This window comes from Dunckerocampus dactyliophorus, chromosome 10 (genome assembly GCF_027744805.1).
Source record: "Dunckerocampus dactyliophorus isolate RoL2022-P2 chromosome 10, RoL_Ddac_1.1, whole genome shotgun sequence".
Lineage (NCBI taxonomy): Eukaryota > Metazoa > Chordata > Actinopteri > Syngnathiformes > Syngnathidae > Dunckerocampus > Dunckerocampus dactyliophorus.
The window spans coordinates 15,819,163-15,840,862 of record NC_072828.1 but is presented as its reverse complement, the minus strand read 5'-3'; the positions used below and the strand labels follow the sequence as shown (position 1 = coordinate 15,840,862).

Sequence of the window (21,700 nt, the reverse complement as noted above, 5' to 3'; positions counted from 1 at the left end):
TCTAGTTAATTAACTTTGCAAGTTAGTTAGCGGGTTAGCTGCTGGATGCTAAAGCATAAGTTGTTGTTTTTTTTTCAATGTTAGGTTAATTGGTGACTCCAAATTGTCCATAGGTATGAATGTGAGTGGGAATGGTTGATTGTCTGTATGTGCCCTGCGATTGGCTGGTGACCAGTCTAGGGTGTACCCCGCCTCTCGCCCGAAGTCAGCTGGGACCCTAATGAGGATAAGCGGCATAGAAAGTGGATGGATGGATAGAAGTTAAATATGCTCTCTTTCGCAATAAAGTGATGCTTCACACATCTTTATGAAAGTCAAGCCATTCAGGAGTCAGGTAAAAGTGCATATTTTGTAATTCTCAGAATAAAATGCTTTTTATTTTCAATTCAAGTCATCACATATTTTGCTTGGAACATCTGAGCAATGTTAATATTAGTTGTTTTTGTACTTGGTATCTTTCTCCTCACTATTTGGCAGACCAGTTTGCCCAGGGAAGGGCGCTATCTTCAGGAAGAAATACGGGTTACTGCGAACACGCAAGGCCACCAGGAGTGGTGTGACAGCATACAGCAAGTTGGCTGCCAGAACGTGGCAGAAGACATCGTTTGGAATGCGAAATGGAGCCTTGGTGTGAGGATGGAGGGATCCCCCAATGTGAGCCCACTGGCACTGCGGACAGCAAAGAGGTCAGATTTGGTTCATATATTAATGTTTGGTGGATATTGTGTTTTAAAGCAACGCTAGAAGGGGGGAACTTTGTGTTTACTGACAATGCATCCTCATGGTAGTACCTGGATCATTGCTCCTGAAAATAAGACGGTCCAGTCGGACATCCATGTGCAGCCTGGCTTGAGGAGACCATAAACAAACGCTCCCAAAAGTGGTAGTCCATAGAAGAACATGTGCAGCATCTGTCAAACAAACGCGGATAAAACATGTATTAGATCCTACATATAAGAAATAGATGATGGAGAAATCATTCAAATTGAATTCCGGATCTGAGTAAAACCAACAATGGTCCAATAAACACCTCTATTCAATTAACTGCAGAGTCTTCAGTGGTCGCAAAGGCAAATAACCACCATGGTCTGTAATTGGTTAAAAAATATTGGCATAACAGCAGTGGCTTTAGGCAACCTCCTGATATAGTTTTTATCAACTCCACAAGATGGCAGTACAGTGGAACCTTGGTTAGCGTCATTAATTCGCTCCAGAAGGTCCGACTTTAACCAAAACGGACGCTAACGGAATACATTTTTCCCATAAGAAATAATGTAAATCCAATTAATCCATTCCAGAAAGCCACAAATTTGATCACAAAACATGTTTTTACAATTATAGTTTTACATGCAGAAAACAATTTTAAATTCATATGAATATATGCAAATGATGAACGAAAGGGATAAATGAACATTTAAGGTTACTTTTACCTTCACTGAAGACATAATTCTTGACGTGACTGTTCCAAAAGACACAATGTGGTAGCGAAATCAACACGTTCCTCTTCAAAGCCAATTTCCTGTTGTGCCATGAGTTATTTCTTGAATTCAATAGTGTTTCTCACCTCCATAACCCAAATTGGAATGAAAGAAAGTTGCAAGTGCCAACATTTTGATGAAGAAGGTGAGAAACATTGTTTAATTCAAGAAATAACAAATTACAACAGACAAAAAGGAAAGATGGTGTTGAATTGGAAGGTTTGATCTCGCTGGCACATCGTATCTTTGGGAACAATCACGTCTTCAGTGTTCATTTATCCCTTTTATTTGTCATGTATATGCATTTAGAATTGTTTTGTGTATGGAAAACTATAATTGTAAAACTAGAAAAACGTGTTTTGTGTTAACATTTTTGAGCATCAACCGCTGATGACATCACAGCCGTGCAACTTAACTTCCAGTTCCGGTTTCTGTTTTGTTAGCAAGCTAAGGATGCTAGCAAGGACGTTTTGTGATTAAAAAAATAAAACACAGTAAGAACACAGTTGGACTCACGCAGTGCATTAATAACATGAAAAGACGCATGGCATATTGTACAACCTTTTGAAAAAACACACCTGCATTTCAAGTATCGCAAGGAGTCAGCATCTAGCAACTTTACCTACCTCTGTATGCGCTTTAAAATGATTCAAAGTCAGCTGTTAGTGTGAAACTCATGTCTGTTACACATACCATACATATCATTAAATCATCAGTGATGTTAATGCTGGCGGAGCACTTTGCTCCTTGTTGCTATTACAACATTGGTTCTGATGTTGCTGTGTAGTGCAATATATTTGTTAATAAATGAGCACATGGTCAAAGAGAGCGACATTTTTCTTTCCACTTTATCATGCACTCCAAATCATTATTAAAGTTAAAACAATTAAGTTGTTACATATAATAAGTTTTCTAATTTGGGAAATAACAGCCTCTCTCCAATTATCACTAATTAATTTTTTATTTCGCACCGGTGCCAACACAGTAACCAGACCGAAAAACTAAGTGGTTATCGGTGCCTAATTTTGGTGCTAAATTAATGCAGACACAGCCACCTGCAACAAGTGCTTGAAGGTGATAATGTGTAAGTAACATCCTGTCAATGTCAACACAGAGGAAAACTCACAAACACAGAGTCTGATGCTCTTTTTAAACTTCATTTATATCTTAATACACATCAGTCGTGCTCAGTTCCAATTGATAGCCGCACACACATTTTGCCGTACGGCTACTTTGGGCTGTCAGTAACACAACACTTCCTCATTATCAACCAGTCATCAATCTGCATTCACGAAAACAGGAATCTTGAACGTCATAAGCAGGTTGTTTTTTTGCGCATTCTCCGTGTTCTGTAATGCTGCTGGATTTGCTGTGATAATTATGACAATTTGTTGTGGATTTTATTTAATATTGGTGAGTTTATTACATTAGTTATCATTTTGTTTTTATTATTCAAGTGTTTAAAGTACTATTCTGTTCAACTGGGATGTCACAAAATTCTGTAATAATAAAAATGCATTGTTTTTGGCCAAAATGTATGTTTTTCCTTTTTAAAAGTACCGGTTCAGGCAACATTTAAGCATAGACCCAGTTTCAAAGGAACCGATTTGGCACCAGTATCGGATAAAATTAAAACGTTAAACATCCCCAACTATCACCGGCTTTCATAAGCCTCATCCTCTTCCCGGCTATAATTAAAACGTTTACGGTGTATGAGATTCTTAACACCTTAGTCCCAGCATTGCAGAAAACCCTAACACATGGCTCTGATACCACTTGGAAGCAGGAATATTGCAAGGTCGACACAAAAGACTGAAATAGTTGTAATGGTCTTTTATAGATGGTGTGAAAGATCATTATTTGCATTTTCCTAGATTTTTTTGCACTAATTTGGCACTTCATCTTAGATCATTACCAAGAATTCTGTCTTCTTTATCTTCAAATATTTGCCTCATAAAAGCCATTTTTCCGCTTCATAAAGTCATCAAATGATTCGACTTACTGGAGGGTTTCTTTTCATTCTCGACCTGAGTTTGCGATGAATGGAAGCGTGTTCAGTCAGAAAGTCAATCATAAATGCCCTGTTACAAAAGGCTTTTTTTCCTGAGCTACTGCAGTCATCGGTCACACGTCGAATAAAGAGGTGAGCCGGTGTATATTAGCTTTATGCAACCAGTAACATTTCACTGTTTTGCAGCTGCCTGTGATGTGTGTTCATATGCAGCACACACTCCCACCCACTGTGACGCTGACGAGGGGGTTTCTATGTGTGAAGGATTAGCTTATCAAGTTCTCAGCATGCGATGGGCCCCATCTGATCAATGAGTGTGTGGACCGCTGCCCTGACAATGTCTTTGGATAACCTATTGACAAGGCTGTGTGTACACAAGTGCGTGGGGTCACTGGGGAAAAAAAAAGCATAAATAATGGCTTATCCATCTGGAACAAAGCAAAGACACGGTTTATGCGCAGATGCAACGACCCTCATTCGTCGTTGCTGCAATGATAAAAGTGTCTCTTTAATCAGTGTAGTGGAGGAGATAAGGGCACTCTTGTGGAAGAACATTATAGGGTTTATTATGACTTCAAAGAAACAATAGTGCTCTCGCAGTGGAGCACATGGTAAATAGAACCCACCATCACTCTGGGGTAGCCCACTGGATCCTGCAAGTACGGCTCATAGTGCTTCACGTAGAAGGAACATGTGCTTATTGGGGAGTCTAGAGCCACCTACAGGGAAAAAGGGAAAAAAGCACACAACAAATTTGTTACCATTTGGAATATGTATTTAAATGCAATGTTTTCTCACCAGGCCTCTGAGGATTGTGAAGGCCATGGCAGCCAGCAGGAGTAACACCAGGATGAGATCCAAGGGTCGCCAGATGAGCTTCATGCTCTGAGCGTGCTGAGCCTGCACATGGAAGGATGCCAAAGTTAGAACACAGCATGCATGGGTAATGGTTCTTAGCGGTCATCACTTGGCAGAAGGTATGTGCTTTCCAGCAGCAAGCGGTATTGTTTTCCATTACATTATGATTCGCATTGCAATAAAAATGTGGATAGAGGAAATATGGTCTATAACTACAGCTGACATGTATTGTATAGTCATTTATTTGTAATAATAATCATAATATATTGTTGATATACATTATACAGTACGTACGGTGTGTGCACAATTATTAGGCAATTTGCATGATTAATTATTAGTTTTATTAACAGTGCTCTTGGTCAATCCAAAATGTTAATAAACCTCAAACTTGAATATTTAAGGAAGTGAAAGTGAGGTTTGGGCTTTTGTTGTTTTGTTGTTTTAAAGTCAGAATGATAAACAACACAAACTTTAGAAAAAAATATTTCTGACATTTCCAAAAATAAATCAGTGCCACCCTTCTTTTCAGTAACGCAGAAAAGCCTTCCATCCATGGAGTCTGTCAGTTTCTGGATCATTTGACCGTCAACTTTTTGTGCAGCAGCAACCAAAGCCTCCCAGACACTGTTCAGAGAGGTGAACCTTTTTCTTCACTGTAAATCTTACGTATAAGGGCCCACAAGTACTCAGTAAGGCTTAGGTCAGGTGAGCAAGAAGGTCATGTCATTATCTTTTTAAGACCTTTTTAAAGACCTTTACTAGCTAGCCACGCAGTGGAGTACTTGGATGCATGAGATGGATGCACTGCATTGTCCTGCATAAAAAGCATGGTCTTCTTGAAAGATGCACACTTTTTCCTGTACCAATGTGTGAAAAAAGTGGCAGGAGATTTGGGAGTTGAGTTTGAGTCCATCTTAAACCTGAAAAGGCCCAACAAGCTCACCTTTTAATAATTCCAGCTCTTACCAGTACCCCACCTCCACCTTGCTGGCGTCTGAGTTGGAGTGGAGCTCTCTGCCCATTGCTGACGCAGCCACGGGCCCATCCTTCTGGTCCATCAAGAGTCACTCTCATCTCAGTCCATAAAACTTTTGAAAAATCTGTCTTCAGATATTTCTTGGCCAAGCCACAGCCTTTCAACTTGTGTCTTGCTCAGTGTGGTGGTCGGATTTCAAGCCTTTCTTACCTTGGCCATGTCTCTGAGCACTGAACACCATGGCTCTGTGGCCACGTCCTCATATCTTGGCAATTTCAAGAGTGCTGCATCCCTTTGAAAATGTTTTACAGTTCTTGACTTTTCAGAGTCTCATCAATCTCTTTTCTGGCCCATTTTGCCAGTGGAAAAGAACCTGCCTAATAATTGTGCACACCTAATAAAGGGTGTTGATGTCCTAAGGCCACACATTCCCTCGGTACACACATGCACATCACCTGGTATGCTTAAACCCAATAAGCATTCAAGTTTATTCAGCTTGGGTTTGGAAAATATTCATAAAAATGAGAATATGGTCAAAATACTGACTTGCCTATTAATTGTGCACACAGTGTATATATATTTTTACTTATTAGGATGATACATTATGGCCATTCACCCCCTGCACAAAGATCACTAGAAAAAACTAAAAACACAAAAAGTGATCATTCCTCCTGCCAGTTATTAATGCTAACCACCACCTTGTATACTAGAACTAGCAAGAATAATTCAAAATAATCTACCAAGTCAAAACCCACAGTGTGATAGCTCATGCAAGAGCATAGGCGCGTAACATACACGACATAAAATTAATGCAATCCTTCAGACAGCCACCTAATTATCATAATCGTCATTTTACACAAAAAACGGACAACTCAAAACAATCTGCAAAATCAAAGCCCACAGTGCGCCTGCTTATGCATAAGCACAGATGTGACATCATGTCAACATGTCCAATAATTCATAATATTGTTCCTCCAGGCAGTTATCAATGACAACCGCCGTCTTCCACAATGAAAATAACCAAAACGACACAACTAATCCACAAAGTCAAGGCTCACGGTCCACTTGCTCATGCACAAGGTGGTGGACATATGTGTCAGATAATGAATGTGATAGTTCTTCCAGCGAGTTGGTAACGATGATTGCCACATTGAGAAAGGACTCAAAATAATCCACCAAGTCGAAGCCTACGCTCTGCTCGTACATTCACATGCACAGGGGCCCAACATGTATTTGTCATATACAGTAATAACGTGACGGTTGCACAATAGAAATACACAATACAACCAAACAGCACACAAACAGTTTAATCCATACAAATATGAGCATCCTTGTGTCAGACTTACATTATATCCACCAATCAGTGGTCTATCCTTGGGCCGAGTAAACAGTGTGAGCGCTCCCCATAAAGGCATCAACAGGAAGAGGAAGTTGAGCCAGAAGGCTGGACAGATCTCTGAGCCATATTTCCCTGCCAGGTGAGGTGATAACACAGATAGAGACCAACATGCCATTCAGTGTAGTTGAGTTTGATCTTGTGACACAACAGATGCTTTAAGCCAGGTGTGCATGTAATGTTGATGCTGTGTGACAGTGCAGATGTTGGCCTGGTAAGAGACTGTCATTTAGGGACTGCTGAAAGCCGGCTGACAATCACCTGCCACAATGCCGGTGATGAAGACACTCATGTTGGCGCACAGGGAGCCAGCCCAGAACAGGCCCAGAGTTCGGTGCCCTTTGCTAGGAGAAAACACAGAAGACGCTTACAGGGCATTTTAAAGACATCTGTGATTTTTTTTTTTTTTTACAGCTTGTGGGGCACCAACCACTTTGGTAGGCTACATGCAAGGGAACTACAGTACAGTACTGTACTTGCTTAGGGGCCTGTGTTGTGTTTACACTCCAAGCCAATAGTGCGGAGTATGCTGGAGGACATTGTGCGTGTTCACTTCCACTGTAAAACAACAAACAAAAACGCTAACTTTTTTTAGCACGAGCCTGTATGAAATGCATATTTTCATTAAGGTCATAACAGATGATGACAAAATAGTTGCTGAAGTAAGAATGTTCTGTGGCCCCACCATTTTGAGATTGAATATGCAAATGTACTGTGGTAGTGCGTGCTTTCTCATTTAGTTTCTCTTCCGATGGCAATGTTATAAATAGTACTGACACGTATGACTATTTTATAAAACATTACAACTGAAATACAGTCGTCTCTCGCTGCATTGCGGTTCAAACATCGCCCCTCACTCTATCATGTTTTTTGGAAAATGTATTAATTAATGAATGACCGCTATTTTGTGGCTGACTATGGACTATTATTCATCAAAAAATATTGAAAGACAAGTTATATGTAGTATTCTGGTCACTAGGTGTCAGTAATGTTACACTGATGAGACATGATACACATTACCTTCATGCTGGATGGAGTCAGCCCCGGCATGTGCGACATGACATAGTGAAAAAAGGTTCTCCTCCTGTTCCACGTGGAAGTGGTAAGTTTTTTGCTTTTTACTTTGTCCTTCTTCCCCACGCCGTTTGAAACACTTTAAATTTTCTTTTCTTCAGTTTAGAATAAGCTAACTAGTAACTAACTAGCTAGCTCGCTAGCATGCTATGCTTAAAGCGGCGGCAATCTCCTGTGTCCCTGTAGTGATCCCATAGCCTGCGCAGTACAGTTGAGCAATATGACGTCAACAAAGAATAATAGGAGTGTAAAGATGACTATGGGGTGTTATTTCTTGGTCATTTCCTCCCTCGCTACTTTTTGCTCGACAGTCAATTATGACAAACTAGTGGCAGATGGAGCATATGGACTTGTTTGTGCCAAAATTAAATCTATATAATGCAATTTACAGATATTGTTAAAATGTGAAACAATGAATAAAAATATTTAATTTCCCATAAATTCTTTAAATTAGATATAATAAATAATAAATGAATATTAATCATATCAATAATAACTGCTGTTATTTAACCAAATTATTCATTATTTATTTCCTGGACAATATATTTATTTCATGGTTAATTTATTTTTAATTATTATCACATACATTTTGCAATGTAATCACTGTTCAAAAGGAACACAAACTGTGGCATCTCTTACGGCACTCTTTAATCTTCTTCCCCACCCCCTCACCTCTTGTATGGACCTCATTGGATTGTTCATGTGTCACCACTGAATACGAGTGTATATCACTGTAAAGGCCATAAAGGTCAAATGGGTACGCAACAGATGTTAATGAGTCCATATTAGCCGTATGTTTACACTGTAAATTTCATGTTTCATTACACTTGATGTGGAATGAGGAAGGCATTTTTGACACACTATTTCTGTACACACTTGACACCCACCTCTCCGTTATCCTGCTGATCATTATGAGGTACATGATAAAATGAGCTATTCCGTCCCAGTAACACATCATGATGGCGTAGGCCGTGCCCAGGTAAGGCTCGCCCTGAAACACAGGTATGTGCAAATTCTCAACCAACTTGATCATACTGTATTTGTATATTGTATATTTTTATTTGCAAATAGTATCCACTACCACTACACCCATTACACACTGGGAAACCTACTGTTTTACGATAGAACTCCATAAAGCCGTAGATGAAGCCATCATACTCCAAGGCACTGGTCAGGTCAATGACACAAGTAAAGGAAAATTCTGCAAAAACTGCAAAGTACACGTATGAAGATTGAGACACATTTCCTTTCATTGCTGTAAAAAACTGAGAACGGAAGGAAAAGTGTTTCAGCATGCATTCTAATACACAGGTTAGTGAACGTAGAATTAAAACTTTAACTTCTGCACCTGGAGAGGAAGTGGGTACACTGCAGTTTCATCCATCCATTTTCTATACCGCTTCATCCTCATTAGGGTCGCGGGGGCATGCTGGAGCCTATCCCAGCTGACTTCGGACGATAGGCGGGGTACACCCTGGACTGGTCGCCAGCCAATCACAGGGCACATATAGACAAACAACCATTCACACTCACATTCATACCTATGGACAATTTAGAGTCGCCAATTAACCTAACATGCATGTTTTTGGGAATGTGGGAAGAAGCCGGAGTACCTGGAGAAAACCCACGCGCACAGGGAGAACATGCAAAAATGCCCAAGAAATGCCCAAGAAATGCCCAAGGGAGAATCGAACCCAGGTCTTGCCGATCTCCAGGCTGTTCCTGTGTTGGCCAACATGCTAACCACTAGACCACCACTACAATCCACAATTTATATAGCACTCAATAAACATACATGGACTCGAAAATGCAAAGTTTTAGCATGCATCCTAAAAGCCTCTCCAAATTTTACAGCTGGGATAGGCTCCAGCATGCCCCCGCGACCCTAATGAGGAGAAGCGGTATAGAAAATGGATGGATGGATGTATAATTGTAAAAGTGTATTGTAGATATCGCTGACACACCCTCTTGTCACTCGCTCCATAGTACTCCCTAGACTAGAAAGTTTGAAAAAAACTACCCCATGCCACGAGAATGTTCCGTTGACACGAAATCTGACAGACAATCCCGGCCACATGAAATTGTTTCATGGACTTATGCCCAAAAATTCACAGGAGATCAGGTATTTTGGTTTGAAGTGGTAATTTTAGGGTGATTCAACCAATTTCCAGGATTGCGACAAATGTAACTTTTCTTAGACTAGTTGCACAATTGCTAAATTTGACCTACGTATACTAGCCAGATAGGCAATGCTAGACTGCGAAGCATTGGAGTTTTCGTCATTGCATATGGCTGTGGCATGGCAACTAAATATGCCTATCCAAAAAACAGGAAATGCTAATAATAAATCACCTCCACAAGATCCAATCTCAAACAAATGTGATGAAATTCTAGCCCTCAAGATATTAATACGTCATTTTCCTCAATTATAACAGTGCTAACTTCTGGTGACAGGACGTGTCTAAATATTCCAGGTGTTATACATTAATAACACCTCTTGAATGTCAGCATAGACACTATAGACACATTGCACATGACCTGCTAGAGGAGGTGATGCGTGGGTGTAAATATCACCAAGTGCATCAATAAGCTATGTTGGTGAATTAGCCTGCACTGCATTGAATGCTCACAAAAGCAATTAGACCTGTTGTGAGTCGAAATGTGAGCTGTGAAAGGGGTGTGCTTCTACCACAGCTAGTCATCATCTCCAAGCAGCTAATGAATGATTTATACAAAGGTGTTTATTATAAATTAAGCCTTGAGTAGTGAGACAGGCTGCAGGCGTTATTTGCATCTGGTCTACGGTAAACAGTCTATTCTAAAGAACTCACCTCAGATGAAAGCAAAACAAACACTTGAATGACACGCAGGCTTCGTCTTTATTCTCCAAATAAACTTTTTATGAGTTCCATATTTCTGAACTATTTCCTCCAGAATTAGTAGCAATAGTTCATTTTAACCCAACAGTCATAACCTACGATAACTGTAACACTGCCCACCTCACGAAAGCAATTTTCAAAAGTGTCACAACGTGACAAATGGGTTGCACTGTACTACTTTAGAATATATTACACAAAACTGTGCACAACATCTCCTGAAAGAGGGAGAGACAAATCAGGAATGACTGATAATTGATTAACTATTAAGCACTGTCCTAAAAACCCATCAACAGAAAACGACTGTACATGCCAGATAATGGTGCACGATTTGTTCTGTTGAATCTCAAACAGCCCTGAGCTTCCTCCATATATAAATAGCACTGCTGTTGGGTGCATTGTTCCGTCTCAAGCCAGCTGGTCCAGGAATATGGCCGCCCCACCCCGAGGTTTGATTCTGTATCGTTTTTTTTTTGTTAGATGCACCGGTAACTTTTTACTTGTCTCTGTTGCCATAGTGCTTACTTAAACCTACCTTTGTAAGAAAAGTACCTGAAGACACATTTGTTGATATGTCATGTGCTGTGCAGTGACCACATAACAAAACAAAAAACACTGCAACTCGCAAGGCCAAAAACACATATTGTCGCTCGGGTGTACAAACATCCCCCTAATCCTTGTCACAAACCAGTTTATCACTGGCATCAGACATGTAAGATAAAGGGATTATGTGTCTCTATCACTACAGACACCCGGTCTCAGCTTTCCCTCTATTACGGGGACACTATACAAACATTGCTTTCGGGCACAAGCTGTAGAAAATGAGACCCACGAAATGTGAGTAGTTTTACTTTATTTTAGTTTGTTATACAACAGGTAACCTTTTTTACACTTGTATGGTATGCAGTGACAGCCAGTGGAGGCAGGTGAGGCAGGTGAGGAGAGCCTCACCTGTCGTGATGAAAAGTACAAAAACAAATAATAACATGAAATAAATATTAATATTTGTCAATTTAACTGTATTGTAAATGTATTTTCTGTATGATTCCAATCATTTTAAACATTTTCATATGTAAAAATGGCGGAATTTGAAGATTTCCAGATCAAATACAAGGAAGAAAGCTAAAGAGAAGCTACCGTGAGCGTGGCTTCTTGGCTTAGTGCGCAAGTCCCGCCTACCATCTGGACACCTGCAGCTTATAAACAAGTGTGGCTACATGTACAAATCTGCTTTTCTCTTGAAATTTAGTGTGTGTGGCTAATATACCGGTGCACTGTATAGTCCAGAAATTACGGTATATATTTTGACACGTTAGTTGCACAATAAGTCGCAAGACCAGCCAAAATATGGAAAAAAAGTGTGAATCTGGAAATACATAGTAGTAGATTTTATTTTCCCACGGTGGTCTAGTGGTTAGCACGTTAGCCAACACAGTAACAGCTTGGAGATCGGGAAGACCTGGGTTCAATTCTCCCCTGGGCATTTCTGTGTGGAGTTTGCATGTTCTCCCCGTGTGCGCGTGGGTTTTCTCCGGGTACTGCGGCTTCCTCCCACATTCCAAAAACATGCATGTTAGGTTAATTGGTGACTCTAAATTGTCCATAGGTATGAATGTGAGTGTGAATGGTTGTTTGTCTATATGTGCCCTGCGATTGGCTGGCGACTAGTCCAGGGTGTACCCCGCCTGTAGCCCGAAGTCAGCTGGGATAGGCTCCAGCATGCCCCCGCGACCCTAATGAGGAAGAAGTGGTATAGAAAATGGATGGATGGATAGATTTTATTTTTACTTTATTTTGGTTTTGTTATACAATGGTTAACTTCTTTTGATATTTGCATGACAGTTAAGATTCTTGACCATCTTTAGCTCCACTACCTAAGCCCCTCATGTATCATCAAAGGGTGGGTAGTTTTACACTACTTTAGTTTTATTTTACACAGTGGTTAACTTCTTTATAACTTGTATGACAGAATGGTTCAAATGTTACTGAAAACGTGTGTGTACTGTCAATAGACCTTTATGACGATGACCACTGAACTCTGAAAACGATTCTTTTTTCATTGTTTCCAATCGGAAACACTGATTTGTAAATATGAACAAAAGCAACCTTAGACGCTCAGCTGTAGATACACCTTTTGTTTCAGTGTGCGGGTGGTGAGGTTCCTGAGCCGGCAGAGTTTGAGTCAGTCGTGTCACAGAACATTCCAGCTAATCTGCTGGAGCCAGACGATGATAAGCAGCTTTCAGCATATCAGGTGAAATCACACAGAATGCAATTAGTTGTTTTGACTCTGGCACGCAAAGTTGCGAAAGTTGGAAATCCTTTTTACTTTTTTGCAGCTGGGCCCAAAATAATCACGCGGACCGTTTAATTAACCTCTGTGGGCTGTGAAAAACCGCCACATGTGATGTGCAAATACATTGCATATGACAAGTAAGATAAATGCATTGAAATTACCAAAGAATAGGGCGTCTTTGGGTCTGTTTCCACGAGTGATGATGAGGTAGAGCAGGAAGACGAACACCAGCACAGCAATGCCAATCACCAGGATCACGAGTGGTCTGTAAAAGCAACACGTCATTTATGCATATTTGCAGATGTTGCACAGCTTTTAAACACCAATCTCGCTTTGATTTCTACTTCACACTAATTGTGTTCCCCTTATGGAAGCTGTGCCAGTCTACCCTGACAGTGCTAGTAAATGATGGAGGGAGGCACAGAGGGTGGCAAGCATACAAGAACACAGAGAAATGTAACTGGGGTGGAGGCACTTTTAGTCAGGGAGAGAACTCACTTTAACATGATATAACCACTGTATCATCGTACGGCCATCTGATTCACAGAGAGGTGACCCTTGTCTCACAAATACGCCGCACCATCTTTACCTTGTTAAATTCTGCAGTATTTATCCTTTGATGCTGACAACACGCTGGCCAGTATGCCCGCTTGTAGCACACTTTGAGGCTAAATCAATCAACTGCAAGAGGGAGTGGGAGGAAGCCAAGCGAGCTAAGGCCAAATGCACCAGTGCATGTGTACAATAGGAAAAGACAAATGTGCTCACGGTATCTTCAAGCATACAACAACATCGCTACACCCGTGTGAAAACTCCCAAGAAAGGAAAATGGATGCACAGAAAGGTTTATGAACACAATGCTGTTTGTTTGAAGAGTGGGATGAGCACTGGGTATATTTCATGTCAAGAGGCTTTCACTCTTCATTCTTGGCTGCAGTCTGTATTGATTGCCAATGTCCACAGTCAAAAAAGAGCTTGTTTGAGCGTGTGCTTAACCACTGACTTTGTCTATTTAAGTCTCGTTGCATACTGCGTGTGCATGCATTGACACTGTAAATATTTCAGTACAGTGCCTAAAGGTCAAAGCAATGTCATGTACATGAACACTCTGGTATACTTGCACAGCACATATGGTCCAGTGCCTGGCTTTAAATTGAAAAGAAATATGTAACGCATTCTAGCTATCTATCTATCTGAGATAAACTGAAGGAACGTGATCGTGCGGTATCAGTGGTGACTGGTCTTTTCAGTTGGTCTTACAGAGTAGAGAGTGCCCTCTACTGGAGGTAAAGCACACAAAGGAATACATTTCTAAGTCCTTACAATCTCAGCCAGTGCATGATCCTCAAACCACACAAATCCATCATATTGTATAGTGGAACCTTCAATGTTGAACACAATCCTTTTCGTGAGGCTGGTTGACATCCAAGCAGCTCTAATTGCAAGACAATTGTCATAATAATAATGAAAAATAAAGTTGTTATATATTGAGTTTTCACATTTCATAAATAGCAGCCCCAATTATCTCCTGCTTTCAGTGAATGCCCTGCAGTTTAGGTAATAGATATTTAGACATGTATAAATAGTTATTTATATATATATATGTATAGATTTATCTATTTAAATAATTCTATTGCTCATATTGTACTTAGCAGACAGACTCATTTAGAAGTCTCATAACATCTTGTATGATGTCACGCATGATGACAGGTGACAGGCATTTTTTCCACAGCATTTTTGTAGGCGTTCCACTGAAAATAACGTAACTATTGTTCTGTAAACAACCCTAGCAGCGTTTATTCAATAATAAAACCACAGACTGAACAGGCTGGAAATCAATGGAGGTCGTGACTTACTCTTGGAGTGCAGGAATGGTGTTCATGGCATAGAGAATGCCAAGGGCAGAAAAAGAAAATAAAAAGACGAAAGTCTCCATCGCTTCAGTTCAAAAAGCCGTGTAGCCCTGATTCCCAGTAGTAGAACCCACAGCACTGAGGAAAACGCAGCGAAATGTCGATAAAACAGCAACAAGAACAAAAAATAAAAGATTCAACAGCAACTGTAACCATTTGTACATGTATAAGTAGGAGAAATACAATGGGAAATGCCAAATGAGTCAAACAAAGAAAGCTCGTACCTTGTGGCTGCTCTTGGAAAGGATTAATTAAACCTCAGTAGGCCTGAGGCAGGATTGGCCTTTACTGGGAAAGTAGTGTCAGAAAGACAAAGAGGCTTTGGGGAGAAAAGTTATGCAATTTTCATCTGGTCAGACATTTGCATAAGTCGTATCAGCGAGCAATAGACCTGCTATCCAGTTTCTAAGCTGATGGAGTGGAACCTCTAAAAGTGGTATGCACTTTCTACAAAAATATACTTCAAAAGTCCAAAAGACAAAACTTGCCTCACGTCCGCAAATCTTGTGAGCATCTAGCGGATTAACTCCACAAATGTGTTTTGTTTTTTCTTTGGCTTTTTTTTTTTGACGCCACCGAAAAAGAGTACTGGATGATAGTGGCGTTAAAGAGAAGAAAAGTGTCTACATAACCATGGAACAAAGGACAGTGGTGCAATCACATCCACATGACACTAATACAGTTCATTAAATATAAATAGTATACACAAATTCATTTTACCAAGCAGATGCCAACAAAAATACTGTGGCTGAAAAAAGAAATGGCTAATAACGAGCATGAAAGGAGCACACAATCTTGCCAACAAGCTTTTTCCTGTTCCCTCTTCCAGTACGTGTCTGTCAAACAACTTCAAAGGATGAGTAGTTTTACTTTGTTTCAGTTTGATTTAGTTCAGTGATTAACTTTTTAGACTTGCATGACTGTTAAGAATGTTAAAATGCCAATGTTAAACATTGCCTTTTCAGTTAATACGCATCTCTACCGGCATTCTTTTACGTACATCATACAAATGTAGCAATTAGTTAACCACTGAACTCAATAAAACTACAATAAAGTAAAAGTACTCCCCCTTTAATGACTGGCATGAAATTAGCACTGAATTTTGTCAACAAACTGTTGGCTATTCCCTCTTCCATTAACTGTTTGTGAACATTACCTGTCTGTCAGTCGTCTTCAAAGGGTAAGTAGTTTTGCTTTTAATTTTTGTTTTATTTAATTCAGCAGCTAACTTGGTTTTTGACCTGAATAATGTAAAAATGTTGAAAACATTGCCTGACATTAAATGTTTAACGTGCATTTATTATCTGTACAGGCAACATTTTATGTAATAGGTTAACATTCTCAATGGTCATACATCTCTAAAATTAAGGTACCACTGAACTAAATACAACTACAATTAAGTAAAACTACTCACTCTTAAATAACCAATGACTAACATGAAATGGAAGCATATGCCAACATAAATAGCACATAGCTGAAAGAATAATGGCTAATAAGTACAGAAGTATGCAAGTATGACAACAGCCAATGTACTTTATTCTGGACTGTGCACGTCACAACTTTGCATCAGTCATATCAATTAGCTGTGTGCGTTCCGAGAGTGTCTCGTGCTGGTTGTTGTGTTGGGAATGTAATGTACAATGCAGTCCCGCACAGTTATTTGTACAATCCAACAAGTATTTTGTTTTAAGTGTCTTTAACAAGCGTTTTATTATGTTTATTCAAGATTCAAGATTCAAGATTCAAGAGAGTTTTATTGTCATGTGCATAGTACAACAGCAGTTATACCATGCAATGAAAATCTTATTCTGTTCATTCTCCCAAGAAAAGAAAGAAAACAAATGAAAGAATAAGAACATAAGAAACATAAACACATAAACATATATACCAATAAATTAAGCAACAACAACAGAAGAGACATTAATACAAATAAATAATACAAATAAATAAATAAATAAAGTGCTATGAGTGTGTGCGTGTGTTGCGTGCGGCGTGTGCAAGTGCTTCGTTGAGGAGCCTGATGGCCTGTGGGTAAAAGCTGTTTGCCAGCCTTGTGGTCCTGGACTTGGTCTATGATGTTATTATTTATGTTTTACTATGTTTACAGTGTTATATTGCATTTGAACTGTTTCAACTGTGTCTTATTGTGTTAGACATCAATCTTTCCAGGGACAACAAATGGACATTAGTCTTTGGCTAGAATCTGGCATATTTACATATCATGTATGTGTTCATCAATATGTACTGTCCCTATTTTAAATAAATAAATGAGCAATCTTGCCAACAAACTGTTATGTCTGCCAGGCAACTTCAAGGGGTGAGTAGTTTTACTTTATTTTAGTTGTATTAAGTTTGGTGGTTAACTTATTTTTTACACTTGTATGACAGTTAAGAATGTTAAACTGTTACTTAAAACATTGCCTGTAAGCTTAATAAAGTTTCTTTTATCCATCTTCTTCTACCGCTTATCCGAGATCGGGTCGCGGGGGCAGCTGCCTAAGCAGGGAGGCCCAGATTTTCCTCTCCCCGGCCACTTTGTCCATCTCCTCCCGGTGGATCCCAAGTTTTCCCAGGCCAGTTGGGAGACATAGTCTCTCCAACGTGTCCTGGGTCTTCCCCGAGGCCTTTTACCGGTCGGGCTTGCCCTGAACACCTCCTCAGGGAGGCGTCCGTGAGGCATCCTGACCAGATGCACAAGCGACCTGACATGGCTCCTCTCAATGCGGAGGAGTAGCGGTTCTACTCCGAGTCTCTCCCGGATGACAGTGCTTCTCACCTTATCTCTAAGGGAGAGCCAAGCCACCCTACGGAGAAAACTCATTTCGGCCGCTTGTACACGCAATCTTGTCTTTTCGGTCACTACTCAAAGCTCATGACCATAGGTGAGGGTAGGAACGTAGATCGACTGGTAAATTGAGAGCTTTGCTTTTTGCCTTACCTCTCTCTTCACCACAACAAACCGATGTAGAGTCTGCATCACTGCAGACGCCGCACCAATTCACTTGTCGATCTCGCGGTCCATCCTTCCCTCACTCTTGAACAAGACCCCAAGGTACCTAAACTCCTCCACTTGGGGCAGGATCTCATCCCCTGGTGACAGTTTAATCTTGGAACAAATTACACGATAAAAGCATTATGACATACTCAGATAAATAATAACTGCATCATACAGGAAAATTAAAATAGCGATGTTGTGTGATGTTCTATATTTACTTTAATGATATATGAAACACAATGTACGGTGGCCAAGTGGTTAGCATGTTGGCCACACTGTCAGGAGATCTGGAAGATGAGGGTTTGAATCTCCGTTGAGCGTCTCTGTGTGGAGTTTGCATGTTCTCCCCGTGCATGCGTGGGTTTTCTCCGGGTACTCGGGTTTCCTCCCACATGTCCAATAACGTGCATGTTAGGAATGTGAGTGTGACTGGTTTGTCTATGTGTGCCCTGTAATTGGCTGGCACACAAAAAGTCAGCTGGGATAGGCTGCATACCGCGTGACCCTAGTGTGGATTACGGTAAGTGGCATAGACAAAGGATGGATGTTATACGAAATATACTTAATTGAATAAATGGGTCTAGCGTGTCTTTATTTTGTATTTTATTTCTTATCGTTACATTTTTATTTTACCTTCCCCCTTGTCTACTCTATTGTCATAGATATAATATTAAGGGACAAGCATAATATGTTAATAAATCAGCAAACGGAACCTAACCCTAACCTGTTAGGTCAGGATAGCCAGACACAGGCAGGCGTGAATGAAGAGACGTGCTAATCGTCGGAACCACTAGATGGCAGCAAAGCAAACCTCATAACAAACTGTGGATTTGTCAAAGGTGCTGCACACTGAATGACCTTCAATTGCACATTTATTGGCTTTAGGGATAATTCCAGCCCAATTGAAACATTAAAAGCATAATTTATTATTTGGGAACAGTTAACTGTGTTATTGTGCTGAACCAACCGTTAAACAATGCAACGGATGTCATGAGGAGCTAACATGCTAATCATTTATAATCAACTAATCATTTTTAATCAACAAACAAAGGTTCTGTCTGCAATGATGACAACAGACAAACACACATAATGTGTTGTTGTGGGTGTGCTTCCCACCAGCCTCCTTTCTTGGGGAGGGGGGAGGCTACCAGGAAAGCAGTGTGTGTGTGTGTGTGTGTGCGTGCGCGCACGCTAATGTGTGTCATTGCTGGAAACAACTGGAGCTTTTCCAGCACTGTTCAATAATGTGGGATGGACCAATAGATGCAAAAATGGGACCTGAAAGAGGAGAAAAATCTTTATTTAATATCGAGATAATTTCTAAATTGAATTCCTAAATTGTATTTAAACTTACATTGTTGGTCTGTCATTTATTATGTCATAGTTTTTTTCCTACTGGTTTTTTTGTTGTGATTTGTGTTGTCAAGATTGATTGTAATAGTCTTTCAAACTGCACTTTTTGGGGAATTTTTCCCATCATTCACAATCTTTATGTGAGACATGAACACGTGTCTTTCTCTTGCAGTGTCGCCAGCGCCAATATGTAGCCTTACCTTGTTGATAGAGGTCTGAGGCACTGGCCAAGTGTCAATGTGCCAGCAACGTAGTTCAATCGGCGTAACAATGTTGATAATAGGATGTCCCGATGTCAATCCGATCAGATACTGATAGTTTTTTTGTAGGGTTTTTGTAATAACATCTGTGAGTCAGGTCCTTAATCCAATAAAGGATCCAATAAAAGTCCTTCCAGTAAAAGATAAAAGTGGAAAAAATGGGCATGCAGAATACATTTAGGGTAGGACTAATCATTTGATATGATTATAGATCAATTTGTGGTGTGATTTAGAATATATAACTTTTTTTAACAAACTCTCTTAGGGCCCTATAAAATCTGTTTTATTTTTTCCCAAATTAAATTTTTTTTAATTCAGTTTTTTACCTTTTCCACTTATTTAGCAGCATAGAGTGTGTGCTATTTGGGTTCGTGAATAAAATGCAAAAATCCTTACATTTGTTGATGCAATACTTCATTGGGGCATTGTGTCCAATAATTGAGAAATTAGTTTAGCTAACTTTAATAATGGGATGTCAGCCTCAGCACATATTGCTACAAAATCTTCAACAAACTGTAATGCCCGTGCTTGTGGTTAAGCAAGATGGAGTCACAGATGTCATTCCAATCGCGTTATTAATGTAAGATATTTGAATGACACCCTTATTTTGTTTACACAATTACAACAATGACAAATGTGACAAAGAGCGCTCTTATTTTGAAGGCCGGAATGTGTTGTGTGTGTTGAGAATGACTGTTGGCGGTTTATGCTGGGTGCAAAATAAACATGCCTCTCGTCTTTTTTCACTCGGAACCTGCACATCGTCAGTGGGCAATGTAAAATGGTCCTTACATTAAAGCAGTAAAGCACAACACAGTGAAAATATACTCTTCCAACATACTCATCCAGCCTGAGTCGCGCACACACACAGCTGCACTAGCTAAACTAAGCGAACCCTGATAGCTCCCATTCACGCTCTGTAACAAATGAGTTTCCAAGGTTTTTCGCCGTCATTTCGACATGTTTAGTAGTGTTTGTAAGGTCCCTATTATAAGCAACCAGAGCGGCACTTCCCGTGCAAGCTCCCCTCACCATGATGCAGCAGTCCAGGTACAGTGAGAGGGAACTACCGCTGTAGCTACGGGGCCGCATGTCCAACGTCCAACGTGAAACTTCGGTACACCGTGGACATGTCTCTATTGTGGTGTTGCGTTTTCTTCTTCTTGCGAGTGGCGCGAGTCAAGTAGCAACCAGCTTTGAGGCGCTTTACTCCACCTACCATGTTGGAGTGTGGCTCAGAGTTACGAACGTGATATGGTCGATCCCGATCCTGAAGATTGAGAATAACAATGTCGCTGTAGCTTGGTTAATATGTACATCACATTGTATGTAAATGGGGAGTTGTTGCCGCTTTTTTGGGGTTTTTTCAGCAAGCTTTATAGGCGAAATAAGTGTTTCCCATTACGTGCAGTAATGAGCTGACTTTTTACATCTTTACAACACACAGAAAAGAAAAAGTGCATGTCTCACATAAGGATTGTGGATGATGGGCAAAATTCCAAAAAAGTACAGTTTTCCTATAATCAACACTATATAAAAAATACCAAGCCAATCTAATTAATTTAGTTCATAATCTTTGACATATGAAAGACTGGTTTTATAATGTAATGATTGTGACATTAAAAAATAAGGCGTTTTTTGCTGTTGGGGGAGTATCAGTGGGAGTATCTGGCACTAGATGAAAAACACACAATCAAATCATTTGCACGGCTAATCTTTGACATATCCAAGACTAGTCATCTTCAAAGCCCCATCCCCATCCTCCTTCAAACATTTTTTGTGTGCATTTGTGTTTCGTAACAAATAACTAAATCCATCTTCTATGTCGCTTGTCCGCCCTAAGGTCGCGGGTATGCTGGAGCCTATCCCAGCTGACTTCGGGCTAGAGGCAGGGTACACCCTGGATTGGTTGCCAGCCTATCGCAGGGCACCTATAGACAAACAACCATTCACACTCACATTCATACCTATGGACAATTTAGAGTCTCCAATTAACCTAACATGTATGATTTTTGTTGGGTTCTTTTTATGTGGGAGGAAACAGAGCACCCGGAGAAAAGCCACGCTCGGGGAGAACATGCAAACTCCATACAGAGATGCCCAGCAGAGATTCGAACCCATATCTTCCTGATATCCTGACTGTATGGCCAACATGCTACCGTGCGGTTCGTAAAATAACTAAATCAAATTTCAAAATTTACTGGCATTTGAAGG

The 21,700-nt window shown here is 40.2% G+C and overlaps 1 protein-coding gene across 2 annotated transcripts; it reads right to left on the bottom strand.

Moving 5' to 3' along the window:
* Nucleotides 1-363: 363 nt before the first annotated feature.
* Nucleotides 364-15,246, bottom strand: tm6sf2b (transmembrane 6 superfamily member 2b). Of its 2 annotated transcripts, XM_054790978.1 has the most exons (11): nt 15,103-15,246; nt 14,822-14,956; nt 13,127-13,230; nt 8,906-9,003; nt 8,681-8,784; nt 6,981-7,063; nt 6,670-6,794; nt 4,288-4,389; nt 4,116-4,208; nt 792-911; nt 364-669 (listed from the first exon to the last, which is right to left on the bottom strand). In XM_054790978.1, the coding sequence occupies exons 2-11, from the start codon at nt 14,899-14,901 to the stop codon at nt 433-435; spliced, it is 1,146 nt and encodes a 381-aa protein (XP_054646953.1). In that variant the 5' UTR covers nt 14,902-14,956; nt 15,103-15,246; the 3' UTR covers nt 364-432. The 2 variants fall into 2 exon arrangements, with proteins under 2 accessions (XP_054646953.1, XP_054646952.1); XM_054790977.1 differs by lacking the exon at nt 15,103-15,246 and having other exon boundaries at nt 14,822-15,078.
* Nucleotides 15,247-21,700: the final 6,454 nt, after the last annotated feature.

Excerpts from the sequence above, each read along its gene's own strand:
- tm6sf2b (XM_054790978.1), bottom strand. The coding sequence starts at position 14,901 with ATGGAGACTTTCGTCTTTTTATTTTCTTTTTCTGCCCTTGGCATTCTC. Across the intron at positions 6,795-6,980 it reads CATCACCGGCATTGTGGCAG|GGAAATATGGCTCAGAGATC; the intron begins GTGATTGTCAGC and ends CTCACCTGGCAG. Across the intron at positions 670-791 it reads TTTCAGGAGCAATGATCCAG|TGCCAGTGGGCTCACATTGG; the intron begins GTACTACCATGA and ends TGCTGTCCGCAG.